The sequence below is a fragment of the Dermacentor variabilis genome, chromosome 6 (genome assembly GCF_050947875.1).
Source record: "Dermacentor variabilis isolate Ectoservices chromosome 6, ASM5094787v1, whole genome shotgun sequence".
NCBI classification, from domain to species: Eukaryota; Metazoa; Arthropoda; class Arachnida; order Ixodida; family Ixodidae; genus Dermacentor; species Dermacentor variabilis.
Genome location: NC_134573.1, coordinates 158,093,137 through 158,112,234, shown reverse-complemented (window position 1 = coordinate 158,112,234; position 19,098 = coordinate 158,093,137). Strand labels below are relative to the sequence as shown.

General features: G+C 47.6%; 1 protein-coding gene across 3 annotated transcripts; it reads left to right on the top strand.

The window, feature by feature from the left end:
• The first annotated feature begins 208 nt into the window (after positions 1–208).
• On the top strand, positions 209–15,941 carry LOC142585557 (uncharacterized). 3 transcript variants are annotated; one of them, XM_075696397.1, is made up of 3 exons: positions 209–728; positions 2,542–2,723; positions 4,319–7,652. In XM_075696397.1, exons 1-3 carry the CDS (start codon positions 432–434, stop codon positions 4,953–4,955), a joined length of 1,116 nt encoding a protein of 371 aa, XP_075552512.1. In that variant the 5' UTR covers positions 209–431; the 3' UTR covers positions 4,956–7,652. The 3 variants fall into 3 exon arrangements, with proteins under 3 accessions (XP_075552512.1, XP_075552511.1, XP_075552510.1); XM_075696396.1 differs by lacking the exon at positions 4,319–7,652 and adding an exon at positions 14,878–15,941 and having other exon boundaries at positions 243–728; XM_075696395.1 differs by lacking the exons at positions 209–728; positions 2,542–2,723; positions 4,319–7,652 and adding exons at positions 8,929–9,538; positions 13,311–13,492; positions 14,878–15,911.
• The last annotated feature ends 3,157 nt before the right edge of the window (positions 15,942–19,098 follow it).

Below are 19,098 nucleotides of genomic sequence, written 5' to 3'. Positions count from 1 at the left end.
GTCGCCCACCCCGTTGAAGTTTGAATGGAGCTTATAAAACTCGTGATCCCTGCTAACACTGCTGTTGCCAGCCGCAAAGCCTCGCAAGCAGAAACGAATAGGTGTTCTTGCCGTCTGTGCGCCTGCTGCTGAAGCGTAGCAGACGACACACGCGACCTTCGCGTTTGGTGACACCACTCGCAGCGCTGTCGCGCCGTCGTGGCAGACGCGAAGAGCCGCTCGCTCGTCTTATCACAGAATATCATGGAGGAACGAAACACTCTTTTCGCCAGGCATAGATTGCTTATCTTTATGCGGAGGGCGGACATCACGTGCGTACTCGCAACCGACGAGCGCGTTTCGTTCGTCGACGTGGTGTCTCGCCGGAGGCGTAGCCAACGTTAATCGGTGCCTCAATTTGTTCCACTGAACCGGCGACGGAACAAGGGGGGATGCCCGGCTCCATGGCTTCCAGCAAAGGCGCCGCCGCGCCCTTTGGAGACATCGTCGAAGTGGTGCAGGGCGACCGCATCAGATTGAAAGCCATCTACCGCCACCGACGGTTCCGGCTTTTGACTGTGGACTCCACGCGTTATCGGTGGCGCTGTACTGTGTCTAGATGCTCGTCGCGACTCATCACCGACAAGTTCGGTGAGAAGCACGTGCTGTACAGCTTCAAGGATCACGATGAGGATGAACACCGCGCTGCCGAAGGAAGGAGACACTCCCGTAAAACCTTCAAAAGTGAGGTAAGTGGGCAGGTTGAAGATCGGTCCATATAAACTAACACGTTAAAGCCAAATAACTGTGAATGCTGTATAATTTTTGGCCATTGCGCAAAAGAATGTCGAGTTCTAGGACGACGCGATCAAAGTTCGAATATCTTTTTTATACTGAATCGCTAAACGTTAAACTGCCTCTACGGCAAAACGAAACTATGTATGACACTGCAGCATTTATGTCTGACGTCAGTGTTTCTCATTGCGGTAAAGAATACGTGGATATGATACTAGCATACTAAGAATACTATATTTACACGTGGCTCTATCGTCTGTGTTCGCCACAAGTGCAGCGTTTCAGCGGGAAGAATGTGCAGTGCTTCTATTAGCAAAAACTTCGTCGTTCTTCATTCGAACAGAAGCGTTAGTTTGGTATTCTCGTACTAAGCTTCAAGAAGCAAATTTTTTGCTGCATGTTCAACATTTCGCATTAGATTTCTACCATTAAACTTTTTAAAAGAATGTCACAAAGAAGCGATAACAATTGCTCAGAATACTTAAACTGCTGTTATTACCCAATCTATATTAGGCGACACTCATCATAACAAGTGTTGAGACTTATTTACGCGCTCTAGAAAGTACATGATAAGACAGATCAGTTGTAAACATAAAGCGCTCAATGTTGCGAATGTGCCATGCAGTACAAGTGAGCCACAAAGAACTATAACGAAAGCTAAGCTTCTTCAGCAAACAGTGGCAAATTGCAGGAAAATTAGCGTATGCTAATCGTTACCAGTATGTTTGAACGACTGCTAACAATTTTTGGGTTTATTGCTTGTCCTCGTGAGACTCACTTTAGGATTACAAAACTCACATCTCACATGTGTCACCTTGAATTCGCCGTTGGTCACATGACTGCCGGTCTTGTCTTTTTTGGTTGTTGTCAGTTTGCTTTCGTTCATCCGATGACTCTTTAAGAGGAAGCTTTAGCTCGGGTGCTCCTATCTGAATACATGTGAAATGAGAATTCGTTTTTCTCGGCAACCTCTGCAGTAAATTTGACGAGGTTTGTTGCATTTAAAAGAAACACTTAAAATCTAGTGACTGTTGCTTTGGAATATATTATTTAGGTCGTTAACTTTTTAATAAAAACTGACGGATATCTAAAATTTTATGAAAACGAAACTATGAAGTTTACAACTCTGTAACTCAGCAAGGCAAAACGATATGACAATTTTGCGAAATGCATCTGATAGTACATCTAAAGCGGACAAAATTGATATGTTACACATGAATCTAGAAAACATCACTAATATGGAAATACAACTTTTGCAGAAGCCCTGTACACAACGTAACAATTTAACGTAAGGTATGAATTGATATATAGAATTTGTCCGCTTTGCGAGATCTAATGGATGCCGTTTAAAGAACCGTAATATCTGTTATTGATACAGAGCTATTAATTTGTAAACTTCGTGCTACTATATTTTTCACACTTTAGAATTTTTGAGAATCTTTTTAACAAAATTCCGGCCTTCAAACGAAATTTCGCTTGAAACGGTCACGAGAATTTAAATTTTCTATTTCAAATGCAATAACTTTCGTTAAAATCGGTCCAGGGGTTATCTAAGAAAAACGTTTTTGCATTTTACATATATTTGAATCGGTCTCGTTGGAGTTGGGCCCGAGCTAACGCTTCCCCTTAATCAACGATCGTTGTTGTTGTTGTTGGTGGTGGTGGTGGTGGTGGCGGTGGTGGTGGTGGTGGTGTGCCTGTGCTAATATGCGCGCGCCTTTCTGCGCTGGATGCATAATTGGCGAGCTAGATCGCGTGTCCGTGCAGGTAATGAAAAAGGTCGGCGAATTCCTGTACGTGCCGGAGAGGACTGTCGGCGACATCAAGTGCTGGCGCTGCCGGTACGTCAGCTGCCCCGGACGGTGCCGCACCAGCCTCGACGGCGAGCAGCTGCTGCACGGGCCAACGGCACACACGTGCCAGGCACTCGTCCGGGAAGAGCAAGCCAGGTGCGTTGCTCCTGTCCTCTGGATAAGGGCAAACGTTGAGCGACGCTAGGAATTTGCCTGAATAGTGGAAGTTTATGCACACACACGATAAGAGCACAGTTCGTTCGTCTCATCTAAACGAGAATGAATAAATTGTTAAACCCCTGATGCCAAAACACTTCCAGAAGCGAGCGGAGATGGAGGAACCTAGTCAGCGAGTACGCGAGGCAAGAGGTAAAGAAACAAGAAAAAAAAGGAGCTAGCAATCCAAAGGCTTTTAAGGAATCGGCAAGCTTGCGACAAGCTTCTTTCGACAAGCTTCCACCTTTGTAGCGGCAAAAATGTAAGTCTCGATAGCTCGCTTACAAGTGCAGCCGACATCAGCAGTTGTACTGTTACCTCAAACTTCTTCAGGCGTGCACGGGCCCTGATAACATATTCCGTGATGCGTTTCCCCTACGACTCTCACATAACGCATCGCCAATGGCAGTCAAAGAATGATTTAGTGCTGCGTATGGGATCCAAGAACCGGTTTGATGGATCTCTCCAACGTGCGCGACCTGAACAATCGAAATGTTGCAGCAACAAGCGGAAAAATATGTATTTACACCAGCGACATGCTTATCTTCTGTTTATCCACTGCAGTGGGACTACTTCAGCATTCAAAGAGGTTTTTTGATGATTGCCGGTGTCCATCTCGGATGCATCCGTATCGAAAGGTAAAATGCAATGGCTTCTGAAGCGAGACGTAAACTTGGGAACATTCTGAGAGAAAGCTGCTATCATTGCGCTGAAATGGTCACATAACCCATCGCTAATTGCAGTCAAAGAATGATTTAGTGCTGCGTATGGGATCCAAGACCCGGTTTGGTGGATATCTCCAATTTGCGTGACCTGAACGATCGAAATGTTACAGCAACAAGCGAAAAAAATTGTATTTGCACCAGCGACATCCTTGTCTTCCGTTTAACCACAGCAGTGGGACTGCTTCGGCATTAAAACAGGTTTTATAAAGATTGCCGGTGTCATCTCGGGTGCATCTGTATCGAAAGGTAAAATGCAATGGCTTCTGAAGCGAGACGTAAACTTGGGAGCATTCTGAGAGAAAGCTGCTATCATTGCGCTGAAATGGTAAGCACTAACTGTAATGATGCATTCTAGTAAAAGTCGCCCGCTAGAGTGACGCAGTATTCTTGACTATGCAGGCGGCAATAGGGAATCCTGTACTTGCATTTATTGTGAGGGCTTCAATTAAGAAAGCGCCATGTATGTGTACGAAACGCAGTAATTTTTATATATTCGTACGACTAGCTATTATGGTGAGGAGTATGGACACGTACGATAGACAGCACACAGGCTGACCGTTTAAGACAGACTGACTAGCCAGAAACAAACCTAGGCCTGATTTATATAACATTTGGTTACAAAACGACGCTGGCAGTAAGGCGCAAATAAGTTATACGTACGCAGCAGTTGTGAGCAGTGAACGAATCACTTCAAAGATTTCCTGTTTCGCATTCCTCTCTGTGACGGCCTATCAGATTTCGTTAGCGCCATCGAGTTGTTGAGGGCTCCATCCACTCGGACGCGAGGGGTAAAATATCTCTCTTTTGCAGGACGCCGCACGACAAACCTCTCTCGAGTCAACACACGCCTGCAGATCTAAGCCCGGGTGCGAAAGGTACCAGCATAGGTGCTAGTGACCACCAAAGGGAGCAGCCCAACGACAATGCGACCGAGCATGCAGAATATTTGTCATTGTATACCCCCGATGTTATCTTGTGTGAAGAGTATTCGCCTCGCCCTCTAGCATCACTGGCAGCCGTTAATGTGAGTGCCACTAAATCGGATGCAGAAGTAGCTGGAGTACCAGAGACGGACGTAGGCCCGTCACAACGTGTCCGGAGCCTGTTCGGCAGTCAGAAACAAACCAGCGGACCAGAGAAACCTCGTGCGGCAGCCACGTGTGTCGAGGAAGGCGACATGGTTGAGTCACTTCACGATGACAGCGACGATGACGCATCGGACGAGGACGATCGATGCTCGAGAAGAGGTGACGACGAATACAACGAGGTCGAGGGGCATTTGCGTTCGCGCTTGAGATGCGGTCGTCAGACCATCGGGAGTCCCGCGAAATCCGTGCAAGCTCTGGAAATTATGTCCACCTCGTGCGCATGCGCCGAGCAGAAGCTCCGAGTAGCTATTTATGAGGAGCTTTCCACCGCGCTAAGAATGGAGGCAAAATGTTGCTGAAGGAGCAGGTGCGCAATGAGGTCCGCAGAGGCAGGCTGCTCGAAAACCAGATGAAGAAAGGGCCCTCTGCGGCAGAGTGATTGTGCACCAGGCGGTTGGGCCGCCGCTCCAGCAACTGACACAAAGGCGTGCTTGAACGACAGTAAGGGGCAACACAGCAGTTTGACGGTTACTTCATGAGATGCATCTGGGAAGAGTTGGCAGCTGTCGTAACCGCTCTTCGCGTCTGACTGCAACGTGTGTGCTGCCAACCGTGGTTACAACGCTAAAGCCGCCTGCATCCATTCTGCCACCGCACCATGGAGTGTCGTTCGCATATATAGTGATCGCATGTTCAACGTATAGACCTTTAAAAATATTAATGCATAGAAATAATGGCTGTATTTGAATCGTTTTTGTGCCGCAAGATTGTTATTAACACCGGGTCTCAAAACGTGTAACTTTCCCAAACGATGGACTTTTACTATCACACCAATTGCCAAAATCAATGTTCGCATGATGTCAGCTGCGAGATGCAATCTTGCTTCTTTCCCGCGCAGCACGCTTAATATGAATTATATCATGCGCTCTCATCTGTCGGATATGTGTACAGTGCCCAGCGATTGAAACACGATACTCGGAGTGGGTGGCTGCCGGCCTTTCTTTCTTTCTTTCTTTTTTTCTTCGCCACCTGTGGCCACTGGGAACACAGAGTTTGATGCATTTTTGTGTCACATCAGAGCGCGAGCCTGTGTGAGGCATTTCGATTGCACTTTGTACCCCCAGCGATCACTGTATTTAGCGCTCGCCGGTGGCGCAAAAAAGCGCCTGCCGCCATGCGGTCCTAAGATCCCGTTTCAATCGGTGAGCACTACAAACGCGTGTAACAGCCTCTTGTACGAACAAAGAGTGCTGTTCCCTATATTGTGAGAAAATACACGTGTCTGACCACGAAAAAAAAAAGAAATAGATCAGGTCTATTAATTCTTTTCGCCTTTGGATCGCACATCGCAGTGCCAAACGCGCCAGGCATCGGCTATGGTAGGCGCTTACCGAAGATAAGAAAAGATTAGAAACGAATAAAGAAAATGGCGTAGAGATAATTCCCGTCGAGACGGGTTCCTTTCCAAGGTGCAATAAGGTTTCACGCCACGGAGCGCCAAAGAGGAGCGTATGAGAATATGGGAAACTGATAACAGCCGGTCCGCGAGCACACCAATTGACGCGGCAAAGAGATATCAGAGTTGAAGATAAGCGAGAGAGTAAATTACGGTACGGCCGTAGAGAAAGGTGCGGATCTCCGTCGCGGTCTAGTAAAGATGCGCTACTGGAAGTGCGGTACTTAGTACGGTGTGTAACTCGTAGTCGGCTGGGCGAACTCACCGCGCTTATCGCACACTACGGCAGCTGCCAAGAGGATCTCGCACAAGAAAGCGTGCCTGATGCGACCATTCGCTGCAGTCTATCTGCAACCAATTTTAGGCTAACGTTGGAGAAATAACGTCCCCTTCATGCTGTCGTGACCACTCAAAAGAAGACTTAAGGCTTAGTAACGTGAAAGCTTGTAAGTTGAGCAATGCATTTTTGGAATGCCACATCAACTTTCTTCAATTTTCTGGCGGCGAAGGATCCGCTAATGACGGCGTAGTCGGCTCCTGTGAACACTCATTTTAAAATGGCAGAAAGACTCGAAGAAATTAATTTGGTATGCTAAACTACTAATCCGGCCCTGAAGGCGTACATTTGTAGTACTGAAGATAATTACATAGCATTTGTCGTTTCGTTGCGCATCTCTGTAGACAACAGAGCCGGCAACCAGCTGACACATGTGCAGGTGTAGTAAAGATGGCTGCAGGTATACTTTTGGTATCTTCGACTGGTCACCTCCATCCCCCGAAGCAGCGTCGGGCAGATCCGGCGTTCCCCGAACTCAGAGGTGGAGGAAAAGCGCGTAAGCCGAACGTGTCGCTCGCTCTCGGAGGAGGCAATTGCAGATTAGAAACCAGGTGACTACTGCTGCCGTCCGATCTGTCACCTATCCAAAGCTCCCGGCGCTGCCGGATCCTAGGTTGCCTAGGTTACGGTGGACCGTTGTCAACTGCAGCGACGCTGTGCTGTGATGACGTTGCGGGAAACTCTTCAATCTCGACGACTGCTCAGACGACAGTGCTCGGAGCGTCTCAGGGCGCTCGAAGCTAGATGAGAGCTATCGAAAACAACCAGCCGAATCTAAGCGCGCGCCCTCATTCAACCAGCCGAAGACAACGCCGCCTGCGAGAGCCCTCTGGAGCGCTCAGACATGACCAGCCGAAGGTGTCATTTGATTCCAGATATGATTTTTTTTCTTATTCAAAGTACCTTACAGGGCTCTGTTTGACGAGTTGGCTAAGGGGGACTGGTACAAAACAATGGGAACGCAAAACAAAAACAAACAAACCGAGAACAAACTGCATATAAGAATATAGGCATCAATAAAAATACAGACAACACTATAGGCATAAATTCATACATTTCAGGTGAGACAGCTATACAATATGCAAGAGCTATATCTGAAGATGCGTGCTAAAAAATGGCAAGCACGAGAACTACTAATATGGAAAAAGACAAGGAAATTTCCCACGGACAGTGCACATGGCTGTATCGTGTTTACCAACGCACATTAATGAACATTGCAGAAACACGCAAAGAAGAAACAATAAAATCTACAGTTCTAAATCACCTCGTTACGTATGTGGTTAAATGCTGGCGAAATTTTTGTTTATCATATTCGGCGACGGTGACACCTGGGAGATCATTCCAGAGGCGAATGGCGGATATGGCAGTGCTGAATAATTGAAAGTGACCGTCGTGCCGTAGGTGTGCATGAAGCTTAGATTATTGTTTAATCTGCGTGACGTACAAGGTGGAAGAGACAGACGTAAAGCAGCAAATCAGACAATGTAAACATAGCCTTCGTTTTAGTCTGTTATGTTAAACGAATAGAAACGTTATGGAAACGAAACGAGCGGGCCTGTTCTGTGCATATTCGTGAAAGGTATTTAGATAATTGTGGCAGGGTGACCAGATAGGAACTGCATACTCAAACTATGGACGGACAAGTATATTTCAAAAGTCAATTTGCGAACGTTATTCGGGCAGTTGCTTAAGTTACGGCGTAGGTATCCTAAAGATCTGCAACTACTAGCGCAGACAGTGTTGACGTGAGAAGACCAAGAAAGGTTCGGTGATACAATAAATAACTACTAAGTATTTCAAAGATAAGACATGCGATAGACGACTGTCATTAATGTGGGAGGAAAATTCGGAAATGGGCTGCCTACTGCTACATGACAACTTTACGTTTACCAGGCTAAGCAACATCAGCCTGGTGTTGCACCAGTTCGCTACTTGTTGTAGATCATTTTAAAGAAAACTGTGGTCAGCAGTACTGCAAATTGATTTTCGTACTTCGGTTCGATTGATCTTTTGTTCTGTTAATTAAGTGAGCGTACTCGTTCACCAACGTGCACAGTCTGTGTCTGAAATGGCACCAAATTTCATCCACTGACCTGCTGTAAAACGAAGGAGAAATTCAAGGTTATAAATTGATCTATATTTGTCGTTTATCTGCTTATAATTGCCTTCGTTGTAGTGCCTTATTACGTATTAGCTTGGTTGTGGCATCTGAGAAGGAGAGCGGTAGAGAAAGCGTGATGTGAAGTAATTTCTGCGTTAGTGTAGGCTATTGCTAATAGTGTATGCGTTAGGTTCTATATATATATATATATATATATATATATATATATATATATATATATATATATATATGAGGCATGCGGGAAGTCCAGCGCAAATTGTGCCACTCGGTGGCCGGACGCGCCACATGAAGTTTACCAAGTCGCCCACCCCGTTGAAGTTTGAATGGAGCTTATAAAACTCGTGATCCCTGCTAACACTTCTGTTGCCAGCCGCAAAGCCTCGCAAGCAGAAACGAATAGGTGTTCTTGCCGTCTGTGCGCCTGCTCCTGAAGCGTAGCAGACGACACACGCGACCTTCGCGTTTGGTGACACCACTCGCAGCGCTGTCGCGCCGTCGTGGCAGACGCGAAGAGCCCTTCGCTCGTCTTATCAGAGAATATCATGGAGGAACGAAACACTCTTTTCGCCAGCCATAGATTGCTTATCTTCATGCGGAGGGAGGACATCACGTGAGTACTCGCAACCGACGAGCGCGTATCGTTCGTCGACGTGGTGTCTCGCCGAAGGCGTAGCCAACGTTATTCGGCGCCTCACTTTGTTCGACTGAACCGGCGACGGAACAAGGGGGGATGCCCGGCTCCATGGCTTCCAGCAAAGGCGCCGCCGCGCCCTTTGGAGACATCGTCGAAGTGGTGCAGGGCGACCGCATCAGACCGAAAGCCATCTACCGCCACCGACAGTTCCGGCTTATGGCTGTGGACTCCACGCGTTATCGGTGGCGCTGTACTGTGTCTAGCTGCTCGTCGCGACTCATGACCGACAAGTTCGGTGAGAAGCACGTGCTGTACAGCTTCAAGGATCACGATGAGGATGAACACCGCGCTGCCGAAGGAAGGAGACACTCCCATAAAACCTTCAAAAGTGAGGTAAGTGGGCAGGTTGAAGATCGGTCCATATAAACTAACATGTTAAAGCCAAATATCTGTGAATGCTGGATATTTTTTGGCCATTGCGTAAAAAGCTCTCAAGTTCTAGGACGACGGGATCAAAACGTGAATATTTTTTTTATACTGAATCGCTAAACGTTACCCTGCCGTTACCCTGCCTCTAAACCAAACGAAACTATGTAGGACACTGCAGCATTTATGGTTGACGTCAGTGCTTCTCATTGCGGCATAGAATATGTGGGTGGCATACCTGACGACTAAGAATTCTATATCTACACGTGGCTCTGTCATCTGTGTTCGACACAAGTACAGCGTTTCAGTGAGAAGAATATGCAGTGCTTCAATTAGCAAAAACTTCGTCGTTCTTCATTCGAACAAAAGCGTTGGTTTCGTTTACTCGTACTAAGTTTCTCGAAGCAAATTTTTTACTGCATGTTCAACATTTTGCATTCGATTCCTACCGTTAAACTTCTTAAAAGAATGTCACACAGAAGCAAGAACCATTGCTCAGAATACCTAAAATGCTGTTATTGCCCAATCTTTATTTGGCGACACTCATCATAGCAAGTGTTGAGACTTATTTACGCGCTCTAGATAGTACATGATAAGACTGATCAGTTGTAAACATAAAGCACTCAACGTTGCGAATGTGCCACGCAGTACAAGTGAACCACACAGAACTATAAAGAAGGATAAGCTTCTTCAGCAAACCGCGGCAAATTGCAGGAAAATCCGCGTATCCTAATCATTACCAGTCTGTTTGAACGACTGCTAACAATTTTTGGGTTTACTGCTTGTCCTCTTGAGACTCATCTTTAGGATCGCAAAACTCACATCTGACATGTGTCACCTTGAAGTCACCTTTGGCACCCGCGGTGGTTGCTCAGTGGCTATAGTGTTGGGCTGCTGAGCACGAGATCGCGGGATCGAATCCCGGCGACGGCGGCCGCATTTAGATGGGGGCGAAAACACCCGTGTGCTTAGATTTAGGTGCACGTTTAAGAACTCCAGGTGGTCGAGATTTCCGGAGTCCTCCACTATGGCGTGCCTCATAATCAGAAAGTGGTTTTGGCACGTAGAACCCTATAATTTTTTTAAGTCACCTTTGGCCACATGATCGGAAGCCAGTCTCCGAAAGCAGCATCAGACTTCGCATTTGTGATGGGGGAGGGGGGGGGGGGGGTGATACCCAGAGTCGACGTTATTCGGGTCTTGGGCATGTTTGTCGAATTCAACGGCGGGAACCAAACTGCTCTCCGCAAGGTGATCGCAAAGACGGACAACGCTTTCCGTCTCGTTCGCAGAATCGCAAACCGGCATCGAGGCAAGAAGGAAAGCAATCTTCTCAGGCTGATCAATGCTTTCTTACTTTGCCACCTCACGTACACAATTTCTATGCACAACTGGCTGAGAGCGGAGCGAGACAAGCTCAACGTTCTCATCCGCAAAGTAGTCAAGAGGGCTCTTGGGCTACCCATCAGGACCCATACCGAGGATCTCTTGAAGCTGGGGGTACATAACACCGTCGAGAAGATCGCCGAACCACAGGAACGCGCGCAACTTACTCGCCTGACCACCACAGCGGCAGGTAAACGCATCCTCGAACAGCTGGGTTACCACCCTGCGGGATTCCCGATGGTCAGTACCCGATCTCTAGGTGCACTCGAGACAAGTTCGTAGTGGCCCCTGTGCCCCGAAACGTCCATCCCGTCCACAACGAGGGCAGACGCAAGGCCAGAGCAGCAGCCATCCTCAAACAGATCAAGCAACACGACATTAGCGCAAGCTTCGTCGACGCCGCGGAGCACAGCGACGGAGAGACCTTTGCCGTCGTTGTGGTCGACTCGAGCGGCAAGATTTCCAATAGCGCCTCGATTCGCACTTCAGACCCCGGAGTCGCCAAGCAAGTCGCCATCGCCCTCGCCCTGCTAGACGGTCGTGGGTCCGAAATCTATAGTGATTCCAAAACGGCAATTAGGGCTTTTCATAAGGGTTGCATCGCCAAGGAAGCTGTTCGTCTTCTTAGCGGCTCGAGTCCATATGCTCTAACAAACCATTCAATTCACTCTTTTTCCGCTCACGTAGTATCGGTGGAATGTGCCCCCCCCCCCCCGAATCTCAATGAGTCTGCTCACGACGCTGCGCGTGACCTCACCGACCGCGCTTCCTCTCTAAGGAGCACTGACTCCCCTCCTCCCTACGGCCACAGGGACGCTCCCGCTACTCACAACGAGATTATTAAATTCTTCTACATGTCTAGAAGGGTCTTTCCACCCCCTCACCCCAAGTTGAATAGGGCGTAAGCCGGTTCGCTTCGGCTTTTACAGACCAGCACATATCCGTGTCTGTCCGCTCCCCACGAGGCTTATACCCCGACATGTATCGCGACGACGCCTGCCCGTCCTGCGGGCAGACCTCCACTCTAGCTCACATGCTCTGGGAGTGCGGGTCGACATACCCCAAGTTCATCAAGGAGGAGTGGGACTAGCTTCTGCGTAGCCCCGCTCTAGAAAAGCAAATCCTGGCCCTCCGGCGTGCCCGCGACCGGGCCGGTGGGCTAGACCTGCCGGTCCCGACGTGAGACTAGCCGGGCGTGCGACGACTTCGGGTCCTCGCCGGACCTGCAATAAATTTTCTTCACTCACTCACTCACTCACTCACTCACTCAAATTGCTGCAGGTCTTGTCTTTCTTTGTTGTTGCGCGTTTGCTTTCGTTCACCCAATGTCCTTTAAGATGAAGCTTAACTCGGGTGATCCTATCTAAATACATGCAAAAGGATAATTCGTCTGTCTCGGCAACCACTACACCAAACTTAACGAGGTCTGTTACATTTAAAAGAAAAACTTAAAATCTGGAGACAGTTGGTTTCGAATTTTGTATTTAGGTCGTTCAATTTTATTAAATATTGGCCGAAATCTGAAATTTTATGAGAACGAAACTATCAAGTTTACAACTCTGTAACTCAGCCAGGAAATATGATATCACAATTTTGTGAATTGCACCTGATAGTACATCTAAAGCGGACAAAACTGGTATGCTACACATACATCTACAAAAAATCAGTAATATGGAAATACAGCTTCTGCAGAACCCCTGTACAGAACGTAACAAATTCACGTAACATATAAAGTGACACATACAATTTCTCCGCGTTGCGTGATCTAATGGATGCCATTTACAGTACCGTGAGATTTGTTCTTGGTGCACAGCTATTTGTAAACTTCGTGCTTCTGTTCTTTTTTCAGATTTTCGAATTTTTGGAGATCTTTTTAACGAAATTTAGGCCCTAAATCGAAATTTCGCTTCCAACAATCACTAGAATTGAACTTTCTCTTTCAAATGCAACAAATTTCATTAAAGTGGGTCCAGGGGTTATCTCAGAAACACGTCCTTTTAAACAATGATTGTTGTTGTTGTGGTGGTGGTGGTGGTGGTGGTGGTGGTGGTGGTGGTGGTGGTGGTGTGTGTGTGTGTGTGTGTGTGTGTGTGTGTGTGTGTGTGTGTGTGTGTGTGTGTGTGTGTGTGTGTGCGTGCGTGTGTGTGTGTGTGTGTGTGTGTGTGTGTGTGTGTGTGTGTGTGTGTGTGTGTGTGTGTGTGTGTGTGTGTGTGTGTGTGTGTGTGTGTGTGTGTGTGTGTGTGTGTGTGTGTGTGTGTGTGTGTGCTTACATGCGCGCGCTATCCTTCACCCGATGCATATTCTTGTCGTGTATACCGTGCGCAGTGGCGAGCTATATCGCGTGTCCGTGCAGGTACTGAAAAAGCTCGGCGAATTTCTCTACGTGCCGGAGAGGACGGTCGGACTCATCAAGTGCTGGCGCTGCCGGTACGTCAGCTGCCCCGGACGGTGCCGCACCAGCCTCGACGGAGAGCAGCTGCTGCACGGGCCAACGGCACACACGTGCCAGGCACTCGCCCGGGAAGAGCTAGCCAGGTGCGTTGCTCCCGTCCTCTGTATAAGGGCAAACGTTGAGCGACGCTAGGAATTTGCCTGAATGGTGGAAGTTTATGCACACACATGATAAGAGTACAGTTCGTTCGTCTCATCTAAACGAGAATGAATAAGTTTTAAAACGCCTGATGCCAAAACACTTCCAGAAGGGAGCGGTGGATGAGGAACCTAGTCAGGGAGTGCGTGAGGCATGAGGTAAAGAAAGAAAAGAAAGGAAGCTTTTTATCGAAAGGCTTTTAAGGGATCGGCAACCCTGCGACAAGCTTCCTTCTACAAGCTTCCACATTTGTAGCAGCAAAAATGTATGTCTCGATCGCTCGCTTACAAGTGCAGCTGACATCAGCAGTTGTACTGTTACCTCAAACTTCTTCAGGCGTGCAAGGGCCCGGATAACATATTCTGTGATGCGTTTCCCCTACGACTCTCATATAACGCATCGCCAATGGCCGTCAAAGAATGATTTAGTGTTGCGTATGGGATCCAAGAGCCGGTTTGGTTGATATCAACAATTTGCGTGTCCTGAACAATCTAAATGTTACAGCAACAAGCGAAACAAAATTGTGTCTACACCAGCGACATCCCTGTCTCGTTTATCCACCGCAGTGGGACTGCTTATAATTCAAAGGGGTTTTATAATGATTGCCAGCTTCATCTTGGGTGTACCCGTAGCGAATGGTAAAATGCAATGGCTTCTGAAGACGATGAGCAAAACGACAACAATGTGAAAGCAGGAGCCAACGTTTCGACAAGTGTACTTGTTTTCCTCATCGTCTTAAATATCCATCTCCCGCCTTCCCCGCGTTTTCAATGGCTTCTGAAGCCAGACGTAAACTTGGGAGCCTTCTGAGAGAAAGCTTCTATCATTGCACTGAAATGGTAATCACTAACCGTAATGATGCATTTTAGTAAAGGTAGCCTGTTAGAGGGACGCAGTATTCTTGACTATGCAGAAGGCAATATGGAATCCTGTAGTTGCACTGATTGTGAGGGCTTCAATTAAGAGAACGCCGTGTATGTGTATGAAACGCAGTAATTGTTATAGATTCGCACGACCAGCTATTATGGTGAGCTGAGGAGTTTGGACACACACGATACGCTGTACACAGGTTGACCGTTTAAAACAGACTGAGTAGCCAGAAACAAACCAAGGCCTGACCTATATAACGTTTGGCTACAAAACGACGCTGGCAGTAAGCTGAAATTAAGTTATACCTACGCAACAGTAATGAGCAGTAAACGAATCACTTCAAAGATTTCGTGTTTCGCATTCGTCTCTCTGATGGCCTGTCAGATGTCGCGAGCGTCATCGAGTTGCTGAGGGCTCCATGCCACTCGGACGCGAGGGGTAACATATCTTTCTTTTGCAGGCCGCCGCACGACCAACCTCTCTCGAGTCAACACACGCCTACAGATCTAAGCCAGGGTGTGAAAGGGACCAGCACAGGTGCTAGTGAACACCAACAGGAGCAGCACGGAGACAATGCAGCCGAGCATGCAGAATATTTGTCATTGCATAGCCCCGATGTTATCTTGTGTGAAGAGTATTCGCCTCGCCCTCGAGCATCGTCGCCAGCCGTTAATGTGAGTGCCACTAAATCGGATGGGGACAGCAGATCAGCCCACGAGACCACCTCGAGGACCGCAGAAGTAGCTGGAGTACCAGAGGAGGACGTAGGCCCGTCACAACATGTCCGGAGCCTGTTCGGCAGTCAGAAACAGACCAGCGGACCAGGGAAACCTAGTGCGGCAGCCACGTGTGTCGAGGAAGCCGACATGGTTGAGTCACTTCACGATGACAGCGACGATGACGCATCGGACGAGGACGAAGGACGCCCGAGAAGAGGTGACGACGAATACAGCGAGGTCGAGGGGCATTTGCGTTCTCGCTTGAGATGCGGTGGTCAGACCATCGGGAGTCCCGCGAAATCCGTGCAAGCTCTGCAAATTATGTCCACCTCGTGCGCATGCGCCGAGCAGAAGCTCCGAGTAGCTATTTACGACCAGCTTTCCACCGTGCTAAGAATGGAGGCAAAGTTGCTGAGGGAACAGATGCGCAATGAGGTCCGCAGAGGCAGGCTGCTCGAAAACCAGATGAAGAAGGGCCCTCTGCGACAGAGTGATTGTGCACCTGGCGGTTGGGCCGCCGCTCCAGCAACTGACACAAAGGCGTGTGTGAAAGACAGTAAGGCGCAACACAGCAGCTCGGTGACCACTCAATGAGATGCATCTGGGAAGAGTTGGCAGCTCTCGTAACCGCTCTTCGCGTCTGACTGCCACGTGTGTGCTGCCCTGGCTCCAAGCAGGGTGACAAAAAAAAAGAGTTGAATAATAAAGTGTGGATAATGTATGGAAAGACTTCGTGGTCGCGAATTCTCTGTATAATGGCTAGAAAGTTTCACGCAGCAATAAGTCTGTCGGTCACGAACACCGTTCTTTGTTGTTGCTTTTTTTTTTGCAGGCCTCTAAATAGCGCACAATTGCAAGACATTTCCCGTTCAGCACGTGCGCCAGAAAGATCCTCGGAAAGCTAGCCACGATTGTGAGATGCAGCCCGCCCTGGTTGCTCAGTGGGTATAGCGTTGGGCTATTGAGCATGAGGCCGCGGGATTGAATCCCGGCCACGGCGGCCGCATTTTGATGGCGGCGAAATGCGAAAACGCCCGGTACTTAGATTTACGTGCAGGTTAACGAACTCCAGATGGTCGAAATTTTCGGTACCCTCCACTACGGCGTGCCTCATAATAAGAAAGATGTTTTGGCACGTAAAACCCCATAATTTTTTAATTGTGAGATGCGGAATCGTATTGTCCTATGAATAATGTGCAGCTTTTCCCGCCAAGAGAGACAGAAATAAACAGGGCGGGAAAGGCAGGGAGGTTAACTGGAACAGATCCTGGTTTGCTAGCCTGCACTTTGGATAGAGTAAGGGTAAATAAAAGACGGAAAAGAAAAGCGGAGACAAAAAGCAAATGCACGAAAAATAAATAGAGGAGGTTGGGAAAGTCCGTGAGAACCATAGTCTCTTCAATACGCCACTCGAACGCAAAAATTTCAAGAGTGCCTTGGCCGACTTATGGTGTGACGACTGCACAGGCCGGCGTTCCAGCACAGATCTGCTACGAAGGCGGCCGGTCATCAAGGCGATCCACCGTGGACGCGAGTGACTGCCGGTCTGCGCTGTATGGTGGGAAAAGGCCGATAACTTGTTCAATTCTTCAACTTAGAGAAACTCAACTTCGTTGTAATTTGTTCGAGAAATTCTCACATTACCACCATCTGTGCCAGTGCTTCGCGATCACTGGGTTACCTGCGACGTAACCTTCGGAACTCACCTCCACTTATCCGCCAACTGGCATTTCAAACATTTTGTTCGCCCTCGACTTGAGTTCGCCACTCCAGTCTGGTCTCCCCACCAACATTACCTAATTACCATGCTGGAATCAATCCAAAATAGAGCCGTACGTTTCATTTCCCGAAATTATGACTACCGGTCTAGCGCAACTCAAATAAAGATTCACCTTTCACTTCGGCTGCTAAGTAATCGTCGTGACATAGCCCTTTTGTCATTATTTCATAAATACGCCCACCACACTAACAAACGTTCCTTGCACCTAGAAACGTCATCGCACACGTCGCACAGATTATACAATCATCATAGCTTCACGCGCATCTATGGTAAAACAGAAGCATTTAACTCGTCTGCAATTCCACGTGTCATTCGGCTCCGGAACAACCTCCCCGACAACATAGTTTCGGAAACTGACCATGAAAAATTCAAGCACTCACTCAACTCGCTTAACCCATGTTAACTATTAATGTCACACTCACTGTTCTGTGTTATTTTTTCTACATTTTTCTTGCACTGTTATATGTTTGTTACAAACTTATATTGTTCCTTTTTATTGTAATCATATGCAGCTTTATGTAGCCAATATGTTTCTCTGACTTTTAGGCTGCGCACTTGGCTGCTGTTTCCTTTTGTTATTGTTGGTAATAGATTGTATGTACTTGATTTTATGCCCCCCTTACTCAATCCCCATGTAGGGGCCTTGTAACGTATTTTACAAATAAATAAATCGCTGCCTCGCTGCCGCAGTGGTCACACGCAGCACTATCTTCCCTTTTGATGCGGAAAGCAAAGAACTTTATTGTAAAAGCCACCCCAAGCCACGGTCAATATATTTGAAGACCCTAGCCGGTGGTGAAAAAGCACTACATGCCTCCACGCACTCTTTGACTTGACCTTACGAATGTCCAGAAACAAGAAAAGTGAATTACGATATGCGAGTGCACGAGCTGTTCTGGCAATGTACTGCATCTTCTACTGGGCGCTACCCTCACAAAAGGGCGTGCCTTACACAAGCAAATACGGTATCTTGCTTTCTCGTCTGATCTGGCTGTTCCTGTTTCGGGATGAGCAATTGATAATTGTTCATTCCGGGCAGCTTATGGGCCAGCTGGCATAGTTTTCACTTTACTTCTGGCAGGAGTAATGAGCCCGTGACAAGAACAGCTTCAATTTGAAAGCAGAACGCGGAGCACTAGTTCTTGCTGTTTGTTCTCAACTAGTGGTTAACGTCTTTTCCATTTTATGTATTCTGATTTATTCTTTCGGGCTACCCTATTCTTGGCCAATCCTCCTAAACGGTATGCGACAATTCCACATAGGCTCAATTAACCTACTCGGTCCTCGGAGCTCAGAACTCAACTTTTTATTTGTGCTGACTTAGAATACCAGCTATCGGTGTTTGCTGAGTAAATATTGCGTAACTATATGACCACATTTTTGTTCACGATGTTGGAATTGAGGTGACTACCGCCAGTGCAACTCGAACACCATATGCTACTGAAAAATTGTACAAGAATACTGAAGAGGACTTGTCGGAGCAGTTTGCTGAATGCTAATCTGCTTGAAGCTTTCCCTACACGCGAAGCCATATCTTTCATAACGTTGCTCTTTAACTATAGTATTACCTAGAGCAAGTGGCATCGCCAAGTACATGGCAGCCCGTTTTCGTTTACACACAGCTTAGTTTCGATTGATCGTTTAATGGCCGAGACGTTTGGCCATCGTAGTTGGGACAAGTGTGTGTGTGTGTGTGTGTGTGTGTGTGTGTGTGTGTGTGTGTGTGTGTGTGTGTCACAGTAAGGCAGTTAAGGCACTTTCAGTCTCAGTTAGGGCAGTTGTCTAAGGTAAAAAGAGTAGTAATAATAATATTTGGGGTTTTACGTGCCAAAACCACTTTCTGATTATGAGGCACGCCGTAGTGGAAGACTCCGGAAATTTTGCCCACCTGGGGTTCTTTAACGTGCACCTAAATCTAAGCACACGGGTGTTTTCGCATTTCGCCCCCATCGAAATGCGGCCGCCGTGGCCGGGATTCGATCCCGCGACCTCGTGCTCAGCAGCCCAACACCATAGCCACTGAGCAACCACGGCGGGTCTAAAAAGAGTAGGAGGTGTACTTTATGCCTTCGATTCTTTCGATTCTAGTCACGCTAAAGCTGGCGGTGTGCCTAGGCGTAAATAACAAATGCTCCAGGCGTCTGCTTGAAAGCTGAGCTGTGGGTTAAACCATTTTGCTATT

Excerpts from the sequence above, each read along its gene's own strand:
- LOC142585557 (XM_075696396.1), top strand. The coding sequence starts at position 432 with ATGCCCGGCTCCATGGCTTCCAGCAAAGGCGCCGCCGCGCCCTTTGGA. Across the intron at positions 729-2,541 it reads GTAAAACCTTCAAAAGTGAG|GTAATGAAAAAGGTCGGCGA; the intron begins GTAAGTGGGCAG and ends GTGTCCGTGCAG. Across the intron at positions 2,724-14,877 it reads GTCCGGGAAGAGCAAGCCAG|GCCGCCGCACGACCAACCTC; the intron begins GTGCGTTGCTCC and ends TTTCTTTTGCAG.